Here is a 27,988-nt window from a genome sequence, read left to right as displayed (position 1 = left end):
AGGACAAATAATTCATCTACAATCTCCAGTAGAAAGCATAACAAAGATTCTAAGCCTCTTCTATTCATTCATTTTTGATGGTGTTTTGAAATGTCAGTAAACTAAAGAAGCCGTAGTTTAATCATAATTTATCAATAATAAATAGCCTAAATAAGATGTTAAAACCTCAGCAGAGTTGCAGCTCTGTCTTTTTAGTTTGATAGAATACTCCACCTAGTGGCGTGTTTATGGATGCGCAGCGCTGTGTTTAGCATCTCCCAATGACTCCCATATTACAAACCAACAGATATCAGAGCTTTCATTACGGCTGCTGCAGGACACAAATGCATTGTGGAAATGCCCACGACCAACGTAATGCTGAGTGAGTTATTTGATATTATTGTTGTGATTGTGAAGCCATGTTGCTTTTCACAGACAGTTTCGAATAACTATATTGACAGTTTGAGAGCGATCGAGGACGAGGACAATCAGCTCAGCTGTGTTTTAGAGACATTCATGCTGTTACGAAATATGTTGTAGCTTATTTTAGACCTCCTCAGTCCTCTGACCAACTTGTGCATCTTTTTGTTGTTGTTTTGTTCTTTAACCTGAAATTCTAATAGAGACATTTGGGTTTTATATGAGTCTTTTTTGAGCTGGCTGTTTTGTTTCATGCATGCTATTTAGTATTTAGGCAGCTATAGGCCTATTGTTTAATATTAAGTTTAGTGGCTAACATGTGGCTATTTGCATGTTTATGATGTGTGTACCCGGCGTTATTGTTGTTCTTGTTGTAGTAAACGACCCAGCACACTCAAACAAAAGAGGCTGATGACCACCCTTGGGCCCCCTCAACTCTCACTATAACTATAGACACCCTCTCTCTCTCTCTCTCTCTCTCTCTCTCTCTCTCTCTCCATATCCACGGCTTCACTTTTCGAAGCGTGGATAGCTCGCCACACAGCGTGGATATCTCGCCCCAAAGCACGGATATCTCGCCCTATGTTTATTTTACCTTATTTCTCATATTAGAACATTTAGAATCAATGTTGTTTGTCAAAGGAGAACATTTAGAACCATGCAGTTTTGTTGTTGTTGGTCTAATGAAAAGTATGCATGGATAATAAATTGGCTCACCCCCCTCCATTGTTCTGGAAATTCCATTCTGGAAAGGTGTTCCATTGGTAACAAGAATACTCGCCGCATTTAGCGATTTGGCGAGTTAACTTGAGGATTCGCTGAAACGTTACGAAACCTCGCCGAAACATGACGGAAACTCGCCGCGGGGGCGACGCCTCTTCACATTCTGGCGAGTTCTCGTCACGTTTCGGGGCACTTTCACCAGCTGCAGCTGCAAGTGGCTGATCTACAACGTGTCCGGACGCGAGATGAGAACTAGCACAACAACTAGTTCCCTCAGTGTTTGTATTTTCTTCACTTTCCGGGGCACTTTCAGCAGCTGCAGCCTCTGCTAGCGACTGTGCTAACGATGCTAAAGCATACATCCAGATCCATGCACAAAACAAAACAAACCAGGGTTGCCACATATCGTGGATGTGAGAGTGAAACAAGCAACCAGGTCCCCTCATTAAAAGAAGCGACTATAAAAGGCCACACGAGCACTTCAAAGCTATATATATCGTCCACTAAACAATGTGCTTATTTATATTATGTTGGCTATTTGAGAATAGACGATCTACAAGCTCACAACCGTTCTACCATTATTTACAAGTAACTTCAGAAAAATAAGCCCAATGTGGCTTATAATAATCAGACCAGGCGACATTGCAGAGATACTAGATAGGCAAATACATTGAGGCTTTTTATTTAAAGAGTAGCCTATACGGGGTATAAATATAATTGTATAGGGCTGAGTTCTTTGTAGACTATATAAATGAGTCTTTACTGTCTAGTCAATGTTTTAAACTGGTTCTGTAGGTCACATGAATTGTTCACATTTTAGTTAGTCTTTTAAATTATTAAAGTAAATCATTTCGAGAGTGTACAGTACAAACTATCATTTAGCCCATAACCCACTTTGGAAACTACTTTCCATTTGATTTAAGCTGTAGAGAAGGAACGTAAATATAACATTGCTGTGGTTATGATGAAATACATTTTTAATATAATTAAACTCTGAGAGCGTACAGTACAGGGCTAAATGATAGTTTGTGATTTACTTGTGAAAGCTGAATGCTTTTGCATGCTTTTATTGTGTTATTGTGAAGGAAAAAGTTTCTGAATGTTCTCAGAGCCTGCATCTCCGCATGCTGGGGGTGGCTGATCTACAAGCTCACAACGTGTCCGGACGCGACGCGTTGTGAGCTTGTATATCAGCTATTTTCAGCACGGAACACATTACACATTGTACGGCGAAGAATAAAGATGTCTTTTGTTGGCCATTCGTGGCGATATTGTGTCAGCGTGCATGATCATCATGCAGTAGCTAGATGCGCGCTCCAGTGGCGAGAGCTGAATGGAGAAAGATTGCTTTATTTGCCATTCTTTAATTCCAACTGCAGCAGCAGAAAAAAACGAAATTGCGATGTGCTGAGTGCACGGGCCGCGCCGCAGCAGCATGGGTCGCGCAGCTCGCGCTGCCACAAACTTCTCTTTACATCAGAGAGAAAAAGAAGAAGCGACCGGCGACTTCTTCAGAAGCAAGAGGAGCAGGTAGCTAGATGCGCGCTCCAGTGGCGAGATTACTTTCCCTTTGGCGACTCTTCGTCACTTTCCAGGTCGAGTTCTCAGACAGAACTCGACCCGGAAAGTGACGAAGAGTCGCCGAAAGGGGAAGTGATCTCGCCAAAGATGAAGAAGACTCGGCGTGGCGAGTATTCCAGTATTCGTTCCATTTCTCCATTGTTACTGAAATGAGTTGTTGTTGTACTATTCTGCTATTTCTGCATAAAAGTACAGTAGTAGCCTACTTGAATTCCATTCTGGAAAGGTGTTCCATTCCTCCATTACTGAAATTAGTTGTTTGTTTGTTGTCTATTGAATTGGTGTACTATTATATGTCTGCCTAAAAGTACAGTACTTGTTTAGTTAAATATTTAGCTGGGGACCTGGAGTCTGTGAAATCTTTCACAGACTTACAGCGCCACCAACAGGTGGATTTTTGAAAATGACAAATATCATTTGTGTAGAAGGTAGAACCACACCACACATACAGTAACAAACTGCAAGTCATCAGTAAAGAAAAGTCAACAAAGAATGAACCATACTGAACCACCTGGGGTCGTTTTCCTTCAATTAGACTGGCACTACAAAGCAATCATATCTGTCATTTGTGTGGAAAAAGGAAAATAAATAGGCCTACATTGTTGATAATATAACATTAGTGTTATTATTATTAGCTTTAATCAAATAACTGAAACTATTTGTTGTTTCCTACTACAGGTCCAGGATGTATCTATTCTGTTCTATCCCATCCCAGATCCGGAGAAGAGGAGGAGCACCTGGATGGTTGACCACACGATGGCGCCAAATGCATTGATTGACAACCCCAGGACACTGGTAATTATAATAAGTGAGCCCTGTTACTGAACAAACACTATAGAAATGACTACTATCAGAATATATCGAGCTTTAAAATAAAAACCTTGTACAACAACAACGAATAAAGAAAAAATAAGTTTTGTTTTACCTCAAATATACTTGCCCTGGCCTTAACAGAACAAGCTACTGGTCATCTCCATCCTCCAGGCCAAAAATTGAAATAACAAACTTAAACATTTTCAAACAAGATTATCAGCAGTGTCTCATATCTTTTAAAACATGTATATTTATACACCATTTATACATGGTTGGTCCGACCATTCCTAGGTCGCCGTATTTGTGCGTCCGACCGTTCCGAGCGTGCCGTATTTGTGGGTCCGACCGCTCAGACTCAGAGGTCGCCGGATTTGACCCAGGGCGAGCGTGTTTTGTGGTGAGTGTTCTTGTATACACACACACACACACACACACACACACACACACACACACACACACACACACACACACACACACACACACACACACTGTGCACCAGTGTTGCAAAGTAGCTATACCTCAAATGTAGATGTATATGTTGACATAAAACTCCTTCAGCCCTCAGGGCTCTATACTCGGGGCTCATTTACTATGGAAACCTGCGTCTCCCGTCCGTTCGTCAGGCCTCCATAATATATGGACATCACACCTCACGCCTTGTGACATCATGCCTCCATATATGGCCACGCCACCATATATGGCCATCTCCATATATATAGATCACGACACTGACCTCATCTGTATGGTGCCGGCCAGAAACTCTACATCTGACCTTAAACCTCAAACCCTTAGATCTCCATATATGGAGTTGACCTGTTCTGACATTACATACATTCCATGTATGATGATCTGACCTCATCAAACCCTGTACACTCAAGACACGCTCCATATATGGCCAGTACAGAATTCATTCCATATGTTGATCCAAAGCGGCAGCACTCGCCCAGCAGTCTGCCGTCACCCAGGCGGATGCGTGCACGTGACCTCGCACTTAAACCTTACTGGTTTAAGTGGTTAACTAAACCTGACTGAAGTGACATCATCACATAGGTCACACTCTGCTCTCTTAAACTCCCCACTTATTATCACATCCAGATAAACTCCTGGGCTGTTATTGTGATGTAATAGATCATTTTGATTCGGCAAGATAATCCAAACTGCCAACAACACAACTGGGGTGGTCTGCACGGCCAGTGCTGTGCAGAGGTGCAGTCTGAAGCAGGATCCCCCCATATTGGATATAAAGGAGGGCTTCCTCTGCCCGCTGTGCCTGAAAGACCTGCACTCATTCTACCAACTCCAGGACCACTATGGAGTGGAGCACTCAGGGGCGGACCACCATGTGCTCAAAAGACTGGCTCAGAAGGCTAAGAAAGCCAAAGATAAATTACTGAAGTGGAACGTTGAAGACAGGCCCGATACCCACAGCTATTACTGTGGTGGAGTGGACCCATACATGTGGGGACCTCAGGAACTGGGAGCCACCAGAAATCATTTGGACTTCTTCAAAAGACACCGGGCAGTGCGGGTAGAGCATAACGTTACAGAGGTCAATAAACTCATCGTGAATCTGAAGACGCTGACGTCTATTGACCGGACCAACGTTGATGCTGCCAAAATCAGAGCAATAGAGAAATGCGTAGCGCCATGGGCGAGTGACTCGTATGTGCCCTTCTGTCCCGACTGTGGGCACAAGTTCAGAACCCTTAGCAGACGACACCACTGCCGTCTCTGTGGCTCCATCATGTGCTGGAAGTGCATAGAGTTTGTTCCCCTGTCGCTGGCTTTTGAGATAATAAGTGTGACACCGGAGGCCCTGTGTGAACCCGGAGGCCCTGGTCAATCCCAGGTGCCCCCGGCAGGGGGTGGTGGTGGTGGCATGGGCTCTAGGAGTAGTGGTGTCAGCAGCCTGAGCAGTGTCGCCTCCATGCGGGAGGAAAAGGAAAATGAGAGGATTCGCTGCTGTCAGCACTGCATGGGCAGCCTGCTGAAGAGACAGCAGAAGTTGGAGAAGGACCACATGCCTGACATAGTCACACTTTATGAGAGGCTGAGGTCGTGTATGGACAAAGTGGACGAGAGGGCTCCGGAGTACATCCGAATGAGCGAATCTCTCAATGCTGGAGAGACGGCATACAATCTAGACACTGCCGGTGGATTGAGAATGGAAGTACTCAAATACTATGATTTAATTGATGCGCTGAGTAAGAGGATCTTAACACTCAGAGTTAATGATGACCCACCACCACATCCCAACACCCTCCAGCTGCAGAAAATGGTCCACTATACTGTTACACTGTTTGTCCAAGAGAAGCTATTTGGCTTGATGTCTTTACCCACTAAGGATAAGTATGAGAATTTGAAAGAAAAGAGGAAACAAGAGCAAGAGAAGAGGAGGCAGGAGTCTGAGAAGAACCATCATGCCTCCAACACCAACAGAGAGCTTCCCCAGGCCCCTGCAGCCCCGCACATCACTTCCTCAGACGTCTTCCACACACAAAGCCATTTTAAAGACCCTCTGCTGCAGCAGATAGAAAAAGTACAGTCATTTCTGCGTCAGGCGCAGGAGGCCCATTGTATGGACGAGGTGGTAATGTTAGATAATAAGTTGCGGCAGCTACAGAACGAGTACGATCGGCAACAAACCAGCCTCGCCATTACTCTCTTCGAGAAGCTGGACAAGGACGAAAGCTTGCAGCAGGATGAGCTTGAGCACTTTGAGGCTCAAGAGAGGGAGGAGATGGAGCACATGGCCCCAACTCTCTCCATCTTCTGGCAGAACTCTCAGGACTTGGGTCATGCAGGGAACCTACGACAGGACCAATATGAAGAGCCAGCAGAAAAACTAACCCCTGAAGCTGAAGGGAACCCGCTTTCTTTAAAGGCAATCCCAACTTTCACGGTACAGGAGATGCCCTCGAGGCTAAGAAGTTTAGGTGGACATGTGGCTCCTCCTGGAGGTGAAGAACAGAAGTTCACTCCCATAAAGGAGCACATGTCCAATCCCTTCAAGGGCATCCAGAAGGAGTGTCAGGCAACCAATGGTAAAGAGTACAATCCCTTTGAGGAGAAAAGCCATGCCAGCAGCCCCTTCACTGAGGCCTGGGTCTCGACCAACCCCTTCGATGGAACGGACAAGGAGGAGGTTCTGCAAGACATCGATTTGATCGAGGAGGAGCTGCTTCTGCAGCAGATTGACAACATTCGGGCCTACATCTTTGACGCCAAGCGCAACAACCGCCTGGATGAGGTGGAGCTGCTGCTGGAGAACCTGAGAGAGCTGCAGCGCACCTTGCAGGAACAGAAGAAGAAAGAAAAACATGTTAACACCTGGTCCTCACTTTAAATCCCTCACAGTGAGGCCACGGTCAGCTGTACTTGATGTACTGCAACTAGTTGAGTAGTACTAGTATGACATGTCTACAGTTGTTTCCACCCTGTACAAGCACTACAAATGAATTTGTAAAAGGCATTGTTGGCAGTAACCATCAGCTATTTTGGTAGAATGGAGACACCACTTAAAATACCACTTAAGAATAACTCGTTTTTTCCATGCAGTTGCCAAATGGATCTTTTGAATGGGAATATGTCTGCAACCTAATTTGACAGTCTTGGAAGTCTCGTGAATTCATAAAATTTGTGCCATGGGGCAACTACAGACACTAGTGTCAACTAATCGTAACAGTACCACTGTTTTAGGCTAAATTATTAACCTTTTAATAGGACCAAAATGGAAACAAGCCCTCATGGATTTGTATGTTATGCTTTTATCATTACCCAGTCTCTATCGCCGTGACAGCCAACCCGCCATTTGATGTTTATGCAAAAAAACATCAAATCTGTCTGTTTTGCTGGGACCAGATTACACAAATGACCATATTTCTTACGTCATCATTGAGAGCTAGTCATACGTATACTATATACATAATCAGTAAAAAATAAAATAGCAAATTGTGCCTGATCTGCTGGGACCAGAGTACGTGGTGTGTATATGTATGACTAGCTCTCAATGATGACGTAAGAAATATGGTCATTTGTGTAATGTCTCATTTCTGAATTCTCAATCCTGATTGGATAAAATGGTATACCGACCTAAAAATGTATTTTCAGTTTAATAAAGAGCTGGAGTGACACAGAGACTCCTGTTACTGAACAAACACTCTATAATGTATGGGTAAAGCCTGTGTTGCAGCAGTTCCAACACACACACACACACACACACACAGTGAACAACACAAGCATGCGACGGGCCGGCTGTAACCATGGCAACGATAGATCCCATAGGTCGAACTCCGAATCTCCAGTGTTTACATAAAAGTGCTAATGAACAGCTTACATTTTGGGAAAGTGAAAAACGGATGTCGTTATATTGTGCATATACTGTATGACATTGGCCATTATCATCTACAGTACTTACTCATCTCATGCATAAAGAGAGTCATTTTCTCAACATCTTCTGGAAATAATGTAGCCATATTATCCAGCCAACTGAAATCATTGTCTACTCACTGTGTCAGGGTTAAAAATATGCTGCGAGTCTGAGAGAAGGATCACATGTAGGTGTTCTGGTGTGTCTCGTGGTTCAGTGGTCAATGTACTTTACTAGAAGTTTGTGCACCAGTGACCCTGATAACAGTACACTGTACAGTACACTGTAGGTGGGGTAATAACAGTGAAGATAGTGAAATCTAGCTAAATTACATACAGTAGGCTTACATTACATTTTTCATTGGGGTAACTTCTAGCTGGTGAAATACTAGTGAAATTAAACAGTTTCAAAGATTTCTGGGGACACCCTGAAATCCCCTCAAGAACCCCTGGGGGTCCCTGGACTAAGGACCACTGCTATAAAACACATTAGTTTGCACTTGGGGAGCCAATGGTTCTCAAAGAGTGTTTAGGGACCCCCAGTGGTCCTTGAGAGGGTTCCAGGTGGTCCCCCGCAAAATGGGGACAGTTAAACTGTTACAAAAAAAGGAAGCATTGCCTATGATGTGCACAAAATTGTTTCACTGTAATTCCAGAGCCACAGAATATAGGCTACTGTATAGACAGATCTAATTTAACAACTAAGATCTCTTAGTAGGTTAGTTGTTTGAAAACAAAATGTTTTCAAACCGGGAAATGAACATTTTCATGGGGTGACGTCCACGAGGGGTCCGTACGCTTTTCCGACCAGTCATTGGTCCGACATGCGGAAAACGACCGGATTAAGGTTGGCGAACATGCGCTGCTCCGTGCTTGCGGTTATGGTTAGGTTAGGGTTTGAGGTACGTTGTCGGACCAATGACTGGTCGGAATTTAGTACACTGCTGTAATCCGTAAAGGGCCTTTGGAACACATGTCCTGCACAGTAGCCTATGCCTCAGCTTGGTCGTATTGATATACTACATGGTGGAGCAGTGTGCAGGTGAATGGTCAATGGTCCATGTCCTATATGGCTTTGTTTAATGGGGGAAGCCTATATTCCCCAGAGTCTGCCAGTGGTAGCATGGTGCAGTGTGGCAATTTAGTGCCCCCTGGGGGCTTACAGTAGCTATTGATGATGTAATGAAAGTAGCCTACTGTAAGCTCCTGTAATCTTCCTACTGCAGACTGCAGATTTTCCTTTTTCCCCGCGAGACGCACGCACGCACGTGCTCACACACACACACACACACACACACACACACACACACACACACACACACACACACACACACACTACACATGCAGCTATTTCAGGCCCCACTGGACTCAATTTATTTGCTATATTATTTATTTACAGTGGCTATATATTGGGTTCAGTCTGACACATTAATTGCATTAGGAAAAGATTGCAGTTACATTTGGGACCAGAAGAGAAAATGACAAATAGGCCTATATGTTTTGCTTTCTGTGCAGTTGTCAGTTACCGTGTTCCTGTTCAATGAAATATTACATATTTTGGTGATTTGGTCGGCTATTCTCGGCGAGCGACACGGTCGTGCATTACTATAACAAATCAATCAGGGCTGCCCACAGACGTGCGTGTTTACGCACGGGATACGGCCTGGACCGCCCACTACACGGCGATCTAAAAGACGATTGGCTGCTAAAGATAACTGTCATTAAAGACTACATTTATGCTGCTCCGTCCTCCGCGCGATGTGGTGTCGCGCGTCGAGCTAGAGCGGCTCTCCAAGCTCACCGCGGGTCGCGTCCGCGACGCGCGGTGAGCTTGGAGAGCCGTGCTCTCGGCGCGCGACACCGACGCGCGACGAAGTACCTCAGCGTTTCCCCTCTTCCAAGTCAGCGATTGGTCAGTTCTTTCCCGTCCATTACGTTATGTTTATTCCACAATACACTGGCGGAGCTGGAGAGAGGGAATAGGTAATGGTTTGAGATTTCCCCGTGCCCTTGCAATGGTTGCTCTGATATTGTTACTCGGCGAATTCCTCACCCGGGAATTGCAATGAAGGTAATGCCATATTCCTATTTTAACTTAATAATGTGATGATGTCGAGACGATGGTAGTTTTGCGTTTAGTAACTTCTTTGCTAGAATGCACCAATGAGGAAAGGATCATCCCACTATATCAGATTATGCCCCTGTGTCCGATAAACTATTATTATTCATTGCCTGTAAAAAGAAATGACCATGACATCATATCAATGACAATTATCGATGCATGTTCATTGATGTTGTATTGTCATTCTTGCACCGCGCTATGTCATTGCGGTTGTCTGTTATGTGCCAATGTGATGGGATTTATGCACTGATTTATAGGCTACAGATTTGATACAGATCTATACAAGCGCACAACGCGTACGTCGCTATAAAGCTTATAGATCGGTTATTTTCAGACGTTATATGTATAGGCTACCTATAAGATGAGCGTTCTATTTCCTGCACCGCATGTTCAATTACAGTAGCCTTATTACTAGCTATACATCCCAGGCACATTGTAGCAGGTAAAATGAGCTTTATTCTCTGAACTCAGCTCAGTCAGTGACAGTGTGGTCTGTGTGTGGCACTTCCCAGTTCGTCCCCAAAGCCCACTGACTGGACCACAGATGACAATGCAATGTCTTAATCGTGATGCTGTCTATTTAATGCACTGCAGACAGTCAGTGACTGAGGGAATGTCATCATCACGTCTTGACTAGACCACAGTTGCAGGTATTTTGTCATTTGAATTCATCTCTCTGTGCTGCAGTTATTATAAGATAAAGATAAATAAGCCCGCCATGTCACAATGATGATGATCGGTGGTAATATGCTGGTAAACGCAGTAGGCTAATATGCATTAATAAAAGCATAATAACATTGTAATATGGTATAAATTGGGATTGGATTAATTTGACTTATTTTCTTTTACATGCGCTTTAAACCCACTTAACCAAAGTTGAAATTATAACCAGCAGGCATGGACTGGCACAGGAAATCGGCCCTGGCATTTGTGCATGGTCTTCCACCGGCCCAAAAGTCTATTTTTGTATTACCTTTTCTTATTGTTACGGCCCTATGACTGGTCAGCCCTTCTGGCATATGGCCAGAACCAAGCTCTGAAAGTTTCAGTGTTTCTCAAAGTGGGGTCCTGCATTGGGACCCACAGCGTCACTGAGGGGGTTCCAGGGAGTCCCCAGCTAAATTATTAATGGCATCAAAATCTGTGTAACCACTTTAACCCTACTTCACAGGCTACTTTGTTTATTAAAAATCAATTTATGTTAGCGGACATTTGACATTGCTACATAAGGTACATAAGGTGGTCCCTTATGTAGACATTATTGGCCAAGCCAACATGTGATTGGTTAGCCGATTTGCTCGTTTACATATGACGTAAGTTTTCCCTTCAATGTCAATGGCGTTTGATGTTTAATATACGTCATATTTAGCGGAATTATCAGCTCTTATCATCATACATCATCATGAATCATCTCATACTGGCCAATCAGAATGCCTGTTGCCTGTGATTCATTGGCTGATTTGCTCGTTTACATATGACGTCAATTTTCCCTTTAATGTCAATGGCGTTTAATGTTTTGATGTTTAATTTACGCCATATTTAGCGGAATTCTGACGTAATTTCTCCGTTCATTGTCAATGGCAAATATTAAGACGGGCGGGGACAAGATTTTAGCGGACATTTGACCGGAATTCCCCTTTCATTGTCAATGTCAATTATTGAGACGTGTGTGGACAAAAATCACACCCGTGTGAAGTGAGGGGCACTCTTATCATCGTGCCGTATTTGCTGAGACAATATGACGTAAAATTCTTCCATTCATTGTCAATGGGAATGTAATGTACAGTACAGTACATACATTTGGGAGGTATTTGACATGAAAATGTTTGAGAATCACTGTTTTAGAAGATATGTGTTGTAGTACTTTGCATGGTGTAGTACTTTTAAAATAAGCTTTTCTGCCCATGAGGGACTGACTGAACAGTGAACATATAACACTGAGCTGAAATCATGAAAAGAGATTGTACTAGTTTACTACTTGCTTTTGTGTTGGTTTGAAGTTAATCGTTTAATTAGACTGACTAAACCATACTAAAATTCACCTACATTTTACAGTAGGCTAATGGCATGCAAAGTTCAGGCTGTAATGATTTAATAACACAGAATAATTCATGATGTAGGCTAATGTAATTATTTAGTCTCGTTTTTCAGTTGCTGGACTGTGCTCCCAAGCCTATATTATTTTTACTTTAAATTGCCCATCATAAAGCTTTGTCACACAGCACCGATTGTAACACAAAGCACCAGTCCAAGAGAAGTCACTTAGGACTGACATGATCCAGTTTGGTATTCTAAAATGGATTAAGAAATCTGAGATTGTTATGAAATGTGATACAGAGCCAGGAGAATAGCGGGCTAAATGTCAGGCCCTCGTTATGAAATAGGATAGCCACATTTTAAAATGATAGAATTGTCTGTGCCATTAAAAAAAAACAATTTGGTTTGGCAACCACAACTCACTGCTCTTAGAAGAGAAGAAGATATTGTCGATGTTAAATTGTGTACATCTATTTAAATACAGATTAAGAGGAATGAGTGAGGTTGATCACATTTTGTTTTACTGAAAATTACTTTGCAACCCCTGTCAGGAGGAAGTCTTGATAGTCTGCTAGCTAATAACATACTCGATAGTGTGAATGGGATTTCCTCAGAGAGAGAGAGAGAGAGAGAGCCGCACGCAGGAGGGGGGTAAACAGGAATTGGAGACATCGGATGGAATTATGAATTCTTGATAACTTGGCTAATGATAATGGCTTTTATTTATAATGCGTAAAAGAAAGAAACATCACACGATTAAAACATCAAGGGAAACAACAAGTCAAGAGGTAAAACCAGTGGTTCAAAAGAAAGCCTTGTTAAAAAGGTAGGCCTTTAGGCCTCTCTTAAAGGAGTCAATCGACTGTGGCGCTCTCAGGTGGGCATGGAGGGCATTCCACAGTTTGGCTATTATTTATAAACCTACACTATGAATAAGGCTACCGTATTACATTGGGTTTGTTTGGTGTAGTCTTCATGTGTTCATCATCATCATCATCATCATCATTTAGTCTAGGGGTTCTCAACCCGTGGGTCGCGACCCCTCGGGGGGTCCCGAAATTATTTTGGAGGGTCCCCAGATGATTACAAATTTGGAAATGGGAATTTAGAGTTTACAAAGTACACATAGTGCCTGCATAAACTTTCCTTAATGATTATATCTGGTTTTAGTATACTATTGTGTATGATATATTTTCTCTATTATTAAGGTTATTGTAGCGGTCAATTTGTATTGGGGGTGGGGAGGGACGCAGGTTGGGGGTCGCGAGACATGGTCAAAGCATTTCCGGGAGACCCCAGCCAAAAACGTTGAGAACCCCTGATTTAGTCCACTAGAAGAGTCTAGTTAACACTGAACACAAGCATAGGACATCTGAAAGGTGCATTTCAGTAAATAAAATCAGGAGACAAGAGACGCTTGCTAAGACCAGCTAAGTGGTTCTCAAAGATAGTTCCAGGACAATGTAAATGCAACTAATTTATGTTCAGGCCTCTTTGTGGGCTGAACATTGAGTACAGAGCCCGCAGAGCTTGGCTAATCAACTGTCACGGCTGTCACGTTTGTGACATTTTCCGTGTCATTTTGTTTTAGCCAAACAAATCTAGATGTTTGTGTGACATTTGTTGGCCAGTCAAACCCATGGTGTTATGTTTTGTGTCATTGTTTTGTGATGCCCACACCCACCCACATGCCAATTTTAATATAATAAGATGCCAATTTCAATATATATGATACAAGTAGCCACAGAGAATCATGTAGATCATGTGGACCTTGTTTGCAGTTGTCACTCGTACGTTTTGACATTCCCTCCCTGCAGACAGGGCTTATAGGGACGGGTGCTAATTGAGGTGACAGAGGAAAGCTTTGCCCCTGGCATGGAGCCAAATAGAGATGATTTCATCATGGCCACACTGTTGTAGTAGCTCAGTCTGCTCAGCCACCAGAGTACTGGATGCACTAAATATGATTTTAGGCTGGAAAGTAAAATGTTAATATATATACTGTATTAATAATTGTATCAGGAAATGTGCTTCAAAATAAAGACAACTAGAAAAAGTGCCCTTCTGGGTTTGGCAAAATGTTTAGGAGGCTATACTCCTGACAACTTCAGAAGCCAATCGTAGCCAATCAGGATGGATTATGAGAAATCAAACAAACCAGTCTCGATCACATGACTATGGAGATCAAATCTGTACGATTTGCGTGAAATTAATAAAATCTGAAGGAGTAATATTAGAAAATGTGTACCAATTTGCATGATGTTTGGACAAAAATATTGTTTTGCACAAAGCGGCCTGGCAGAGGTTCAGCGCTGGCTGCGATCAAGCCAACGGTGCCAGAGATTAGCTGTTCACGGACGGACGGCCAAAACATACTCCCTCCCCATGCCTTCGGCCTGTTGGAGACAAAAATAGTCAAAGATAAAACATGAGAAAAAAAGCATGTAAGGCCGCCCGTTATTTGCGCATTTACTATGGAATTGTGCATTTCCCGTCAAGTGTGTTGGTTGGTTGGTTGGTTGGTCACCCCAGGCAAGCCCCCATATATCGTATCCAGGTCTCATGACATCATGTGACATCATCAGGGATGGCGATGTGGAGACCCTGATGTCATAATAAATGCGACCTGCTGTGGATGGATATTTGTCAGAACCTGTTCTGACATTCCATATGTTGATCCTTCCCCATCCATCCTTCCTCTTCGTGTCCCTTTTGACTTATACCTGTCCATTCCAATTTCAAACTCTAGACGGGCCTGCCCCAAAGTTATTAGTGCAGCCGTGCCCGGCAGCCGGCGAAAACTAGAGTTCTCAACGGGCCCGGAAATTAAACCCTGTACACTCAAGAGAATGTCCCCGCTACCACCCTTAGACGTGTTCCATATGTTGATCTGGCCTCATCAAACCCTGTACACTCAAGACATGCTCCTTATATGGCCAATACAGAATGTTGATCTGACCCCCCATGCCAACGCGCCAGCAGTCTGCTGTCAACGAGGTGGATGCGTGCGCGCTTCTCTCCCTCAGGCGTCTTGCTGGTTATATACTCTGTATAAAAACAAAACAATATATTTTTTATCCCACGATTTTGTAACCCATTTTTCACCCCTGTGTCAATCAACGAGATTTAACAATAAATAACTTATAGGATGAGAACATATTAATTATCAACCCATTTAGAACTGAGGACGATTTTACAAATGTCTTCTAAATCCTGACAGTCGTTCTCAATCATTTTCATGTCATGGACCCCCAAAATTATATTTAATTGGCCGCCGACCCCCATCTGAAAATATGTTGTTGGAGCCCCCAGAAGCAAGATTTGAGTTAAAAATGTTCGCTCTGAAAGAATATATATTCAAAGATTTGCGCCACATTTTCACGATTTTTATAGTATAAGTATAACATAATGCTTAAAACACCAAAAGGGGTTCCCGCCCTGAATGGGTTAAGGATAAGAGATAGCCACACACCAAAAAGCTTGTGAAAAGAGAAACCGTATGTCTTCAGAAGAAAAGAAGACTCTGTTATAGCAGACCTTAATTCAAGGGGTACAGAATTCCATAGAGTAGGACCATAATGACTGAAGGCATTAGTCTAGGACTCTAGGTTTAATGAGGAGTCCTATTTCTGATGATGTAAGGGATCTGCTCAGTGTGTATTCCAGTGAGCATGTCACCAATGTGGGAGCTAAACCATTCATAGATTTACATTGATTGATTTGATGTGATCCTAATTTCTTAATGTGGCATTCAGATTAAAACATTGCCCGGGAGTTATGGAAGCCCAGGTTTCCTTATGCTTGCTATCAGCTCTTCTTTGTTTTGGGGTCTGGTGCTCCTCATTTTCCTCTTGACAATACCCCATAGATTCTCAATGGGGTCCGGCGAGTTGGCTGGCCAGAAATAAAATAAAATAATTTGGAACGGTGCTGTACATGTGGCTTACTGTACAAAATAGCCTCCATAACATAAAACTTGTAAACATTTATTTTTATTTACTAATGTATATATAATACATTATGATTATGTAATGTAATGTAATGTGTATATATTATTATTATTATGACAAATGGTCAAAAGTTCAATTATTCAAGCGTTACGGGATTTCCACATCACTTAAAGATCTGAAGGACACATCGACCAAGACGGGGCTAAAAAAGGGGAAAATATAACGGTTTGTTGGAAAAACATGATTTTTAGGGGATATATCCCCTCCGACTTACTTACGCATGATCACAGGGGTAACGTGACAGTGTAATTGACTGACAATATTAGTGGGAGGGGCAGCGACTGCGGCAACCACACTTTACAAAATTGTGACTTTTTTAGTTATTATTATTATTTATGTAATGTATATCCTACCATCACACCCGTGTGAAGTGAGGGGCGCTCTTTTCATCGTACATCATCATGACATAAAATAGACAATAAGCCGTAAAATTCTACATTCATCGTCAATGGGAATTTATTTAATGTTTGTGTAGGACAAAAATAGACAGTATGCCTATTTGCTCAGACGTAAAATTCACCATCCATTGTCAATAGGAATTTAATGTTTAATTGTGTAGGATAAAGTTTGTGAACATACACTAAAAGCTGGATATAGAAGGTGCTATAGTGTCCCTCAAAAAAGCATTCATAAGGTTTTTGTTTTGTATAGTTCTATGTATTGCACTAATAATTTGTGATTGTCACAGAATCTCAGAGCTGAGCACTGTCTTGTGAAGAGAGTCTGGGCTAGCCTTATGTGGAATCCATTGTGTTCTGTTGTGTGCCGGGAACCACACAGAGTATACAGTTTACTCGTGTCAGCTATTGATTCCCCAGACCCTGGAACAGAAGACATATTCTCCTCCCTGCCCCCCCACCCCTCCCCTCCCCTCTCTCATCAGTATTCTCCAAGGAGCTGAAGCTCAGATCAGATCACGGCCATCTTGACTTCCCTGTCTCTGTCCAGTCTTGTGGTCAGTGAACTGACGCAACAGATCTGCTGCGTGCTCGTTCATTGTACCGGTTCACTGCTTTGATTTGTGTCTTTGCACAACGCTTCATAGATTATCCATAGGTAATTATGTGCATATAGTGTCACCTCACCCAAGCATGCCTTGCATTCGACTAATTATAAGTCCGTGTTTTGTTATTGCCTTTATGGCCTTGTTGACCTCATTGTGTAAAATGGGAAACTTAACTCTGCAGAGTTTCTAAACTTTCTGTAAAGAGATTAGGTTTAGATTGCAAAAAGGAGTGGGCCAAGGATAGACTACTGGTGGACATACAAGTCTCCAAAGTATATAGGATCTAAGTAGTTAATAAGAGTTTTTAATTGCAATTTATATGAAACATCCCTTACCTGAAAGACAATAATCTACCGCTTAGCACACTCTCTCTCTCTCTCTCTCTCTCTCTCTCTCACGTCACACACTACTTTATCGTATACAATAATCATAACTTCTTTCACATCCTGCATTAACTTACATCCCAGCTCACCTGCTCTTTCATAGAGTATTTTAAATAAATAAAAAGATTGTGTGGGAGCAGCAAAAAAGCACGTTGAGATTTCTGTCTGAGTGCTTAACGAAGAGAGGGTTGAGTTACCTTTCCCATCAATTATGTATCAAGCCAAGGGGAAAAGCTTAATTAGCTTATGGTAAGGGATGCGTGTGTGCGTGTGCATGTGTGCGCGCGTTCACCACAGGCGGGGGCATCGTCCATGTGGGCGTCATGCTGCGGGTTGCTGAACGAGGTGATGGGCACGGGCACGGTGCGGGCGCAGCAGCCGGGGTTCGGAGCCGGGGCCGGGCCCTTCCGCTTCGCCCCCAGCGCGGGGTACTCCACCTATCCCCCCACCAGCTCAGGAAGCGCCGGGCAGCTGTGCAAGGCCTGTGGACTCGCCTTCTCCGTCTTCAGACGCAAGGTGAGAGGGACAAAGTGGTGCAGTACTAGTAAGTTCCGACCAGTCACTGGTCCGACAACGACAACCTACCTCAAACTTTAACCTAACCTTAACCGCAAGCACAGAGCAGCGCATGTTTGTCAAACCTTAATGCATGTTCGCCAACCTAAACGCATGTTCGCCAACCTTAATCCGGTCGTTTTCCACATGTCGGACCAATGACTGGTCGGAAAAGCGTACATACCTCGGCGTAAAGACGTTGCTGTCTGTTTAGTCGTCGGGAACGCACACCTACATTAGCTCACACAACACACACACAACGCTCACGCAGTGACGCTTTGTGAGATTGTAGATCAGCTCATTTAGATTTAGGCACTTAACCAAATATACAGCAGCCAGTAATGTATCAGTTATGATTATGATGATGTACTTGAAAAAGAGTGAGTATGACGCCCTGCACGGTCACAACACAAGACTGATCTCATTCTGCCCAGATTTGGCACAAACATGGGGATGAATTCATTCTATTATGCCACCAAAATGTGGAATTCCCTACAAAATGCCATCAAAAAATGTGACTCCATAGTCCCTACCCTCCTTTAAAGTGTGACTCCATAGTCCCTACCCTCCTTTAAAGTGTGACTCCATAGTCCCTACCCTCCTTTAAAGTGTGACTCCATAGTCCCTACCCTCCTTTAAAGTGTGACTCCATAGTCCCTACCCTCCTTTAAAGTGTGACTCCATAGTCCCTACCCTCCTTTAAAGTGTGACTCCATAGTCCCTACCCTCCTTTAAAGTGTGACTCCATAGTCCCTACCCTCCTTTAAAGTGTGACTCCATAGTCCCTACCCTCCTTTAAAATGTGACTCCATAGTCCCTACCCTCCTTTAAAGTGTGACTCCATAGTCCCTACCCTCCTTTAAAGTGTGACTCCATAGTCCCTACCCTCCTTTAAAATGTGACTCCATAGTCCCTACCCTCCTTTAAAGTGTGACTCCATAGTCCCTACCCTCCTTTAAAATGTGACTCCATAGTCCCTACCCTCCTTTAAAGTGTGACTCCATAGTCCCTACCCTCCTTTAAAATGTGACTCCATAGTCCCTACCCTCCTTTAAAGTGTGACTCCATAGTCCCTACCCTCCTTTAAAGTGTGACTCCATAGTCCCTACCCTCCTTTAAAGTGTGACTCCATAGTCCCTACCCTCCTTTAAAGTGTGACTCCATAGTCCCTACCCTCCTTTAAAGTGTGACTCCATAGTCCCTACCCTCCTTTAAAGTGTGACTCCATAGTCCCTACCCTCCTTTAAAGTGTGACTCCATAGTCCCTACCCTCCTTTAAAGTGTGACTCCATAGTCCCTACCCTCCTTTAAAGTGTGACTCCATAGTCCCTACCCTCCTTTAAAGTGTGACTCCATAGTCCCTACCCTCCTTTAAAGTGTGACTCCATAGTCCCTACCCTCCTTTAAAGTGTGACTCCATAGTCCCTACCCTCCTTTAAAGTGTGACTCCATAGTCCCTACCCTCCTTTAAAGTGTGACTCCATAGTCCCTACCCTCCTTTAAAGTGTGACTCCATAGTCCCTACCCTCCTTTAAAACCGCCATAAAAGAGCACCAAAGGTTTAGACAAATGAGAAAGCAGCAGATATCTGAAAACAGTCTTGATGGTGGCAGCGGTAGTGGTTTTGATGCCAACAATTGAGACAGCTTATAGATTTTGCAGCACGGAGGCATGAAATATTAATTGCAGGCCAAGGTTTCTTCTGAACAGAGTCACCCGACTGCAATCTATAACTTTTAGTGAATAAAACATTATTATAACCAGTCTTAATGGCAGAGTAGTATATTACTACAATCTAACTAACACAGATGCAAGGTTGAAGGTATGGTTCTTTACTTTATTTAATTAATTCTATTGAAAAATAATAATACAAATGTTTTAGATGCAATAGAAGGGCAATATTAGTCACCTGAACCAGAGAATCTGTGATGCACACAGAAGCCCAAGTAGACAATGCCACAGCTACACACGCACATGCTTTCTTCAGTCCTTTGTATTAATTAATAGGACCTCCTTTTTCAGTGTGATAAATTTCACACAACTGGTCGTGTCCAGGGGGATCTAACCTACCATTGGCATGGCAACAGGTGTGAGGAGAACGAGGCTACTCCAGAGCTTTCATCACTGGCACAGCATGACTTAATGCCACTGCAATTAAAGCTGCAATCTATAAGATTTATGTCCTAACCAGTATTTGAACCTGGGTTTGCCACACTACACGAGCACCGAACTTTGTTATTGCTGAACTAAGACGGAAAGCGGACATTTCACTTTCAAACATATTTGGGGTCATTTTAACGTGAACCAGAGCACACGCATGCACGCATGTACACCACATATACACACCGATGCACGCATGCACACACTCACTCACACACACACACACACACACACACACACGCGCACGCTAGCGATAATGAGAACATTTGCACGCCAGTGATATGAAAATAATTCCTGCCATATTGTGCTTCCATTCTGTTCATTTACACGGACAGTTCAGCTCAGCTCTGTGTCAGTGAGTTTAAACATGACTCCAGCAATGAACTATTGAGATGCTAAATATGTCACATGGAGAATGGAGATATATTTGTGATAACAGTTCTTGGAAGCGGTATCCCGTGATGATAATATGATTTAGGACGGCCTTCATTTAGTCCAATTCATTGGCTGTTTTGTTTTGCGAACGTGACCCTTGCAGGGCATTGGTCAGTTACACAAAAGCTATGTGGAATACTATGGCGCTTGACAGTAGAAAACATATAACTAGAAATCAACACTGTACTATACTCAACACTATACAATGTACTGTAGCTATTCTGATTCTGAGCTAGAGTGACAAGAAACAGAGTAGGACCGGATCATGCCATTTTCTCTCTCTCACTGACCTCTGCCCTCTCTACCTCTCTCTCTCTCTCCACCATCCAACAGCACCTCTGCTGTGACTGTAAGAAGAGCTTCTGTGCCCTGTGCAGCTCGGCGCTGCGGGAGAACCTGCGCTGCTGCACCACCTGTCACCTGCTCCGCGGCACGGCCTTCCAGAGGCCTCGGCTCATGCAGCTGCGCGTCAAGGACCTGCGCCAGTACCTCCTCCTGCGCAACATTCCCACGGACACTTGCAGGGAGAAGCAGGACCTGGTGGACCTGGTGCTTTGCCATCAGGGCGCGGGGGACACGCCCATGCCGCTGGAGGAGGAAGAGGAGGATGAGGATGAGAATGACGTGGAGCCACGTGAGGTGGAGGATGTGGATGTGGAGGGGGTGGTGGTGGTGGTGGTGGACGAGGAGGAGGAAGAGGGAGGAGCAGAAACAGACAGTCTGCATTCGCTTCCCCACTCACTGCACGCCTCGCCGCCCTCCACCCATCGCTCCCCCTCTGAACAGTCAGTTCTGTCCGCCTCTCAGGGAGATGTGCTCAGTCGGAGTGACAGCTCAGGGACCACCAGCCAGGTATAGTCCCACTTATACGTTGCCGTACGATGGTGTCGTGCTCCAAAAATAGCTGACCTAAAAGCATGCAGATCGGCTATTTTGGAGCGTGTGACACCGGCGTATGACGAAGTACAAATCTGGCTGACTGCTTGTATGCATAATGCAGTACAATGTGTGTGCGTGCGTGCGCACACACACGTTTTGTCTCAAACACACGCAACTGGAGAAATCGGGTGGCACAGGACAGGGGTTTGAATCCTCCATGGTGCCTCTGACATGGCTGTGCGTTCCAACAAACGTTATTCCAACAAACGTTATAAATTAAAAACAAATATTCTCATATATACTGTATGTGTAAATATATGTATATATATATATACACGTACGTACGTACGTACGTACACACACATGAACGAACCAGGGGCGTAACTAGCGTGACGCAGACAACGCAATTGCGTCGGCCGGGCCTGCGCTGGCCAGCCTGCGTCGGTGCCTACTGACGTCTAGTTACGCCGCTGGAAACAAACACTTACATCACCATGTTTAAATGTGGTCACAGTCCACATGCTTTATGCTTTCTTATGCTTTATCATGATTTCAAGTTCTGACCTTTCTTTATCCATGTTGATTCCTTTCAATGGTAAATTAAGCCCAGTCTGCACGTGACATAGAACAGTGTTGCTTTTGATGTTGCTGAAGTCCCTGGTATGAAACACTGACATGAAACATTTTACACATGGCAATGCATAGATAAATCACCCTTCTCCCTGTCCATGTGGAAAACGTGTATACGGTGATGTTCTCATGTCCATGTGACAGCTGGAAACATCCGAGTTTGTTGTGTGTGTGTGTGTGTGTGTGTGTGTGTGTGTGTGTGTGTGTGTGTGTGTGTGTGTGTGTGTGTGTGTGTGTGTGTGTGTGTGTGTGTGTGTGTGTGTGTGTGTGTGTGTGTGTGTGTGTGTGTGTGTGTGTGTGCAGCTCCCAAACCAGCCAGCAGCAGGCCTTAAGTCCTTTGGCATTTTTAGGTCAAATAGGCTCAGTTATGTAACACTCACAGAGGTTTATAACGCCACCCCTGGCATCACAGCTGCAGCCAAACAGCTGAATGAAAGACTATGACGTTCCTGCACTCATCTCTCTTACTCCCTCATTGTTTCATGATAGAAAGTGTGGGATGTGGGGCCCCCCCTGGGGGGTGCGAGGTGGGGGATTCTGGAAAGGACAGTTAAATACACAAATACAAGAATCATGAAAGAATCATACCATTCTTGTATGATGTGACATTCCTATTTTGGTCTTGTGATTGATTTCATTATTTATTTTTAAGCCATTTCACAATCGGGCGACAATTTGGGGGTCCTTGGCATGGAAAAGTTTGAGATCCCCTGTGTTAGAAAGCTCCCCTAATTTTATCGTAGCCTATAGAAATGGAATATATGACATAATAATAATAATAATAATAATAATAATACATATCCTCCTATATTAAAATTGGCTACTGGGAGTCCGGTCATGTAACCATGTGGCTCTGGAGGTAGAGCAGGTCGTCCATGGGTCGGCGGTTCGAATCCCGGCTCCTCCTGTCTAGATGTCGAAGTGTCCTTGGGCAAGACACTGATGGGGGGGGGGGGCTAGATGGAGAGGAGATAATCTTTAGTCTCATAAACATAAAGGGTACATAAAGTGTCCCCAGTGCAATGTCACACTCGGGAAAGGCTTCTTGCAACCATTAGCTAATTGCTTTTTTGCATGACCGATGCAAAGAGCAATGGAGGAGGGAGATGATTATGATTGCTCATGATTATGTGTACTACATTGTCTCTACAGTGCACTAATAAGGGCTGAGTTAATGCAAACCACGTCGATAACAAATAACCTCCATACTAAATGGAAATAGTTTATTCCCATTTATTCACCTTCCAACGGGCAAATCCTTAACCTCCTCCTTCAAAGAGAATCATTATACTTGTTGAGTTAGTGGTTGATATCAATTTAATTTAGCGTGTGGACTGCCTAACCAAGACTGCTTAAACAGCATATCATTTCCTTTTAGCTGATTGAGGATATCTTTAATTATGATCATCTTTTTTTTTTAATCATTTATCAATCATTGGCACGCTCCTGTTTTAATCCATTTTGACCTGAGATCAGATTCTAGTTTTCTGAAAAAGCTGTTTCTATGTCAGTGGTTCTTAGATTTTTCAAAAATAGCAGACCTACAAGCTCGTAGCGTGCCACTCGGTGGTGCGCTATGAGCTTGTAGATCTGCTATTTTTTAGTGGTGCAACCACTCCTACAACCAGCAATGTCTGTGCGTACCTACCTACCTATGTGTATCTGAGCACGAGTATATGACTTATTAGTACCAGTAGGGGGCGCCAGAAACAGAGAGGGATAGTGCTGTGCCTGCTGCCTGCTAATGAGAGAGAGAGAGGGAGAGAGAGAGAGAGAGAGAGGTGTGTGTGTGTGTGTGTGTGGGGGGGGGGGAATTGCACCACTCAGTTCACACAGGTGTGATTTTTCAATAGCGAAAGCATAACATAATGCTAACACCAAAAGGGGTTCCCGCCAAAAATGGGTCAAACTGATTTGCAGTGACTAAAGGGAAATACACGTTCCTTCCGATGTCCGAACCTTGTTCCGAACTTTGTCTCTGAACTTTATTCTCAGAACTCGACAACTCGTGCACCCCCAGGTGTCCGAAACGAACATGTATTGGCCTTAATCTACAATCGTATTGGGCTATGCTACTTTCTTTGAAATGTCCAACTGACAGATTGTTCTGTATGTGTTGTTCTCTGTTGTGTTTCAGGAGCAGGCGGATACTCCAACTGTCTCCCTTTTAAACATGGAGCACACCGAAACTATCATAGACGTAAGGTTAACCTTTTAAAGTCATTTAGACCTGAGGCCGATTCAAAAGAAAAAAAAAAGTCTTCTAAATCCAAACAGTTTTCTAAAAAACCTATATTTCTATGTCAAGTGGTACTCAACCTTTTTCATGTCAAGGACCCCCAGAATTATCTGTATTTGGCCGCAGGCCCCCATCTGAAATGTTGTTCCAGGGACCCCCCTCCAGAAGCAAAGATTTGACTTAAAAACTAAAGATTATAGTCAAAGATTTGCACCACATTTTCACGATTTTTCAAAAATATCAGGTCTGTGGAAGAAGGGACATCCGCACACTGCCACTTGCCAGTTCAGAGCAATTTTATTAATTGAGCAACGTTTCGGTCTTGCGACCTTCCTCAGGCTTAATTCAAGAATGGGCTGGGGTCTACAAGCTCGTAGTGCGCCACTCGATTCTGTATAAAAAGGCAACCTTGCTTCAATTCCAATACCTGGAACAACTCCTTTCAGTGTGTGTCTGTAGTGTTTACTGTCTCTGTCTGTACTGTTAATTGTGTTATTGTAGATCAGCCCAGCAACACAGAGGAGGATCAGGGCCTCGCTCTCCGATCTGGACAATGAGGACGCTATAGAAAACCTCTCTGTCCGCCAGCTCAAAGAGATTCTAGCCAGGAACTTTGTCAACTACTCTGGATGTTGTGAGAAGTGGGAGCTGTTGGAGCGAGTGCATCGCCTCTACAGAGAAAATGAGCAAAACAGGAAGTCCAGTAAGAGTTTTGCTTTTACTTCATATTTGGGAACAAACAAATATGGTCTTGGTCACTGCTGTGTACGTTCAGCGCAAGTAAAAGGGTCATTTGTTCTCTTTCTTCCAGTGGAAAATGTGAGCAGCATAACAGCAGGTAAATATTGTTATTTATTTATCTGTAGATATGTTAAGTTGCACAATTGTTTTGCTTTCTTGTACTGTATCTTAGACTACTAATATTTATTACTGCCCCTTTTCATATATGAAGTGGTAGCATACCCCCCACCTACAAGTATCTGCAACAGTGGAGTTGGAGGTAAGACATTTTAATAGCGTCTGCCCCCCTTTCTCATGGCAAATACGCCACCTGTTCCCATCTGCACAGACACACAGTACTCATATTTTGTCTGAAGCAGGACTTTCTACGTAGAAATGGCATGCTATAACCAAATTACTATCCATTATATCATCCTATATATTATCATTTTGACCCTCCTGCTGTTTCTTTTTCAACATAATTGTCACTGACATTTCTGCGTCCTCAGTTTGCATCCGCTCACTTTGTCCGGAAGGACGGCCTCTCTCCCTCCCTCTCTCTCTCTCTCTCTCTCTCTCACGCTGTCATTAATGCGTGTTCCTAAGAGCATTTTATCATGAGCCATCATTTTATTTTAGTAGTGGCTTGTCCCTTATCAGGTGGGACTGCTTTTATAATCCTTGTGTCCCTAGACACCCTTGTCAATTGAAAGGGCTTCACGGTGATATTGCGCCACTTATAATGTTAAGTGCTGATCTGGAGTCATACCAGACATGCTATACTGCAGCACTGGACTTATTAATTACCGCTTCATTGGCTTCTTGAACTTACGCTACTGCATGTGAACGGAGCCAGGGGAGCAAATGCAGGGGGAATTTTTCACATGTAAAGCATAATTTATGCTTTGCCCGCACTGAAAATAATTGATTTTCAAGCAAACGAGTAACACCGTCATGTGACGAAGCAAAAAGTAGGCTATAAACTAGGGGCGGGCTACCACCTCTTCTTGACTTACTGTTACCAGATGATCAGATTAAGCTATTCAGGTGATCAATTGAGTTGATCCAAAACAACCATTATCGTTCGATGTGCATACAAAACCTCTTCAGATTGTCAGAATTGATCTTATCTTCATTATTCATATTACATCATTGACTCATTCTTTGTTGTATTATTAAATTATTGCTTGCCATTTTGTCTGTCCACAGACTGTGTGAGAGCTCAGCTGGCCTCTGACGAGAACCTGTGCCGCATCTGCATGGACGCTGTCATTGACTGTGTGTTGCTAGAGTGTGGTCACATGGTCACCTGTACCAAATGTGGGAAGAGGATGAGCGAGTGCCCCATCTGCAGGCAATACGTTGTGCGGGCTGTGCACGTCTTCAAGTCTTAAGGAAAAATAAATAAACTGAGTGTAAGCCGAGAGAGAGAGAGGGGAAAAGAGAGAGAAAGTTAGAGAACCCCCCCAAACCTTGTGCCCAGCTTGGGCCTTGAAGACCAGACTGTTGCCTATAGCCCACTACGGTTTGTTTCCCCCTGCTAGGTCCAACTGTTCTCCTCCCCTGTGGGCTCTCTCTCTCTCTTCTCAAGCCTGATTTATACTTATAGTTGTGTGCCAGTGTCGTGCACCGAAAATAGCTAGTTTTGGAATGCGACACCGTGCGCAACAAAGTATAATCAAACCTTCAGTGCTGTGGACTCATCAAATGAACTGGGACACTGCCCACTCCCCACTATCTCTCTTCTGTCTCTGTTCCTTTACACCGATTCGTTTCAGATTGTGTTTCATGATTTATAAACCAATGGAGAGGAAGTGGTCCCATGGATAGCCTGCCTACTGGAAGTGGATTGGTTGTTCTACTACTCAGCAGCGGAGAAAAGCTGTCATAGGGCGACGATGACTATAAGAGACCTTATTATCCGAGATTTTAGAGTTGATATGGTTTACAGTACATTCCTCACCAGGCTGTGTCTCCCTCTCAGTGTTCTTTAGTATGTGCAATATCGGAAATTAAGAAGAGACTTCTGTGTGTGTGACTGAGTCACTAATTGTCTTGTCTGTTTGTGTCTCTTAGTGTCATCATGCAGCCATCTAAATAGCACCACCAGATAACATCATAGTAGAATCCTCACGGTTAATTTAACCGGACCTGATGTCCCTATTTTGGGCATGCCGGTGTAGGGGAAAACATTTCCAAATAGAGCTCTACAAGATCACAAGTTCACAACACATCTTGTACTAGGTCTGCTCCTCTCGCCAGGCAACACGACAAAGTCGCGCGACAAAGTAAGTGGTTAACTACCATTTTTTGCACTCTCAGAGTAAAATTAACTCTGAGGATTTTATTGTGTCATCATCTTGTCTTACGAATACACATATGGTGGGGGAGGCTGTAAGGTTCCAAACGTAATGCCTTCAATCAATTACATTTGGGTAAAGCTTCCAATATATCTCACAACCAGCAAGTGTGGTTTTAATTGATACCGACTGTTCTTTTGTTTTCCCACGAGAATGTTTCTTTGTTTGTTTCTTTGTTATTAAAAAACATTTGAACATCCGCATCGTTTTTAATAATTAGCCTGATTTAATTATTGTTGCTGCATTACTATCTGCCCACCGTGCTTCAAACGCAAACAGCAGCACAATCAGCTCAGATTTTGTTTAACTTGGATAAAAGCTTATGTGTGTCCCTGGTAGCCTGGCTAATAAGCCAGACTCAAATCGCATTTTCTTTTGCCAACGGCTGATTTGTTCTGGCTGCCGCTTTAGCCAGGCTATGTCCCTGGCTCACCATGCACACTGGTTCTCAAAGTGTGGTCCCGGCCGGGGGGTCATTGAGCGGCTTCCAGGAGGTCCCCAGCTAGATGACCCAAATTTAGGAACCAAATGGATCCTTACAGATCTGTAACTCTGAGAGTGTACAAAT

General features: G+C 43.5%; 2 protein-coding genes across 7 annotated transcripts; both read left to right on the top strand.

The window, feature by feature from the left end:
- Positions 1-310: 310 nt before the first annotated feature.
- Positions 311-27,602, top strand: LOC310879420 (E3 ubiquitin-protein ligase RNF34-like). 6 transcript variants are annotated; one of them, XM_083794092.1, is made up of 10 exons: positions 311-361; positions 3,382-3,498; positions 3,840-3,913; positions 17,740-17,958; positions 20,926-21,444; positions 24,239-24,301; positions 24,842-25,043; positions 25,152-25,178; positions 25,293-25,340; positions 26,270-27,602. In XM_083794092.1, exons 4-10 carry the CDS (start codon positions 17,755-17,757, stop codon positions 26,452-26,454), a joined length of 1,248 nt encoding a protein of 415 aa, XP_083650218.1. In that variant the 5' UTR covers positions 311-361; positions 3,382-3,498; positions 3,840-3,913; positions 17,740-17,754; the 3' UTR covers positions 26,455-27,602. The 6 variants fall into 6 exon arrangements, with proteins under 6 accessions (XP_083650218.1, XP_083650217.1, XP_083650219.1 ...); XM_083794091.1 differs by having other exon boundaries at positions 3,808-3,913; XM_083794093.1 differs by having other exon boundaries at positions 3,382-3,511; positions 3,808-3,913.
- On the top strand, positions 3,460-6,862 carry LOC310878665 (rabenosyn-5-like; the record flags this gene model as incomplete). Its single annotated transcript, XM_083793035.1, has 2 exons — positions 3,460-3,498; positions 4,664-6,862. 2 exons carry the CDS (start codon positions 3,460-3,462, stop codon positions 6,860-6,862), a joined length of 2,238 nt encoding a protein of 745 aa, XP_083649161.1.
- Positions 27,603-27,988: the final 386 nt, after the last annotated feature.

This window comes from Protomyctophum parallelum (assembly GCF_964188405.1).
Source record: "Protomyctophum parallelum genome assembly, chromosome: 21".
NCBI lineage: Eukaryota > Metazoa > Chordata > Actinopteri > Myctophiformes > Myctophidae > Protomyctophum > Protomyctophum parallelum.
Note: the sequence above shows the minus strand (reverse complement) of the source record. Positions and strands in the feature narration are given on the sequence as shown.

Excerpts from the sequence above, each read along its gene's own strand:
- LOC310879420 (XM_083794090.1), top strand. Across the intron at positions 24,302-24,841 it reads ACACCGAAACTATCATAGAC|ATCAGCCCAGCAACACAGAG; the intron begins GTAAGGTTAACC and ends GTGTTATTGTAG. Across the intron at positions 25,044-25,151 it reads TGAGCAAAACAGGAAGTCCA|TGGAAAATGTGAGCAGCATA; the intron begins GTAAGAGTTTTG and ends TCTTTCTTCCAG.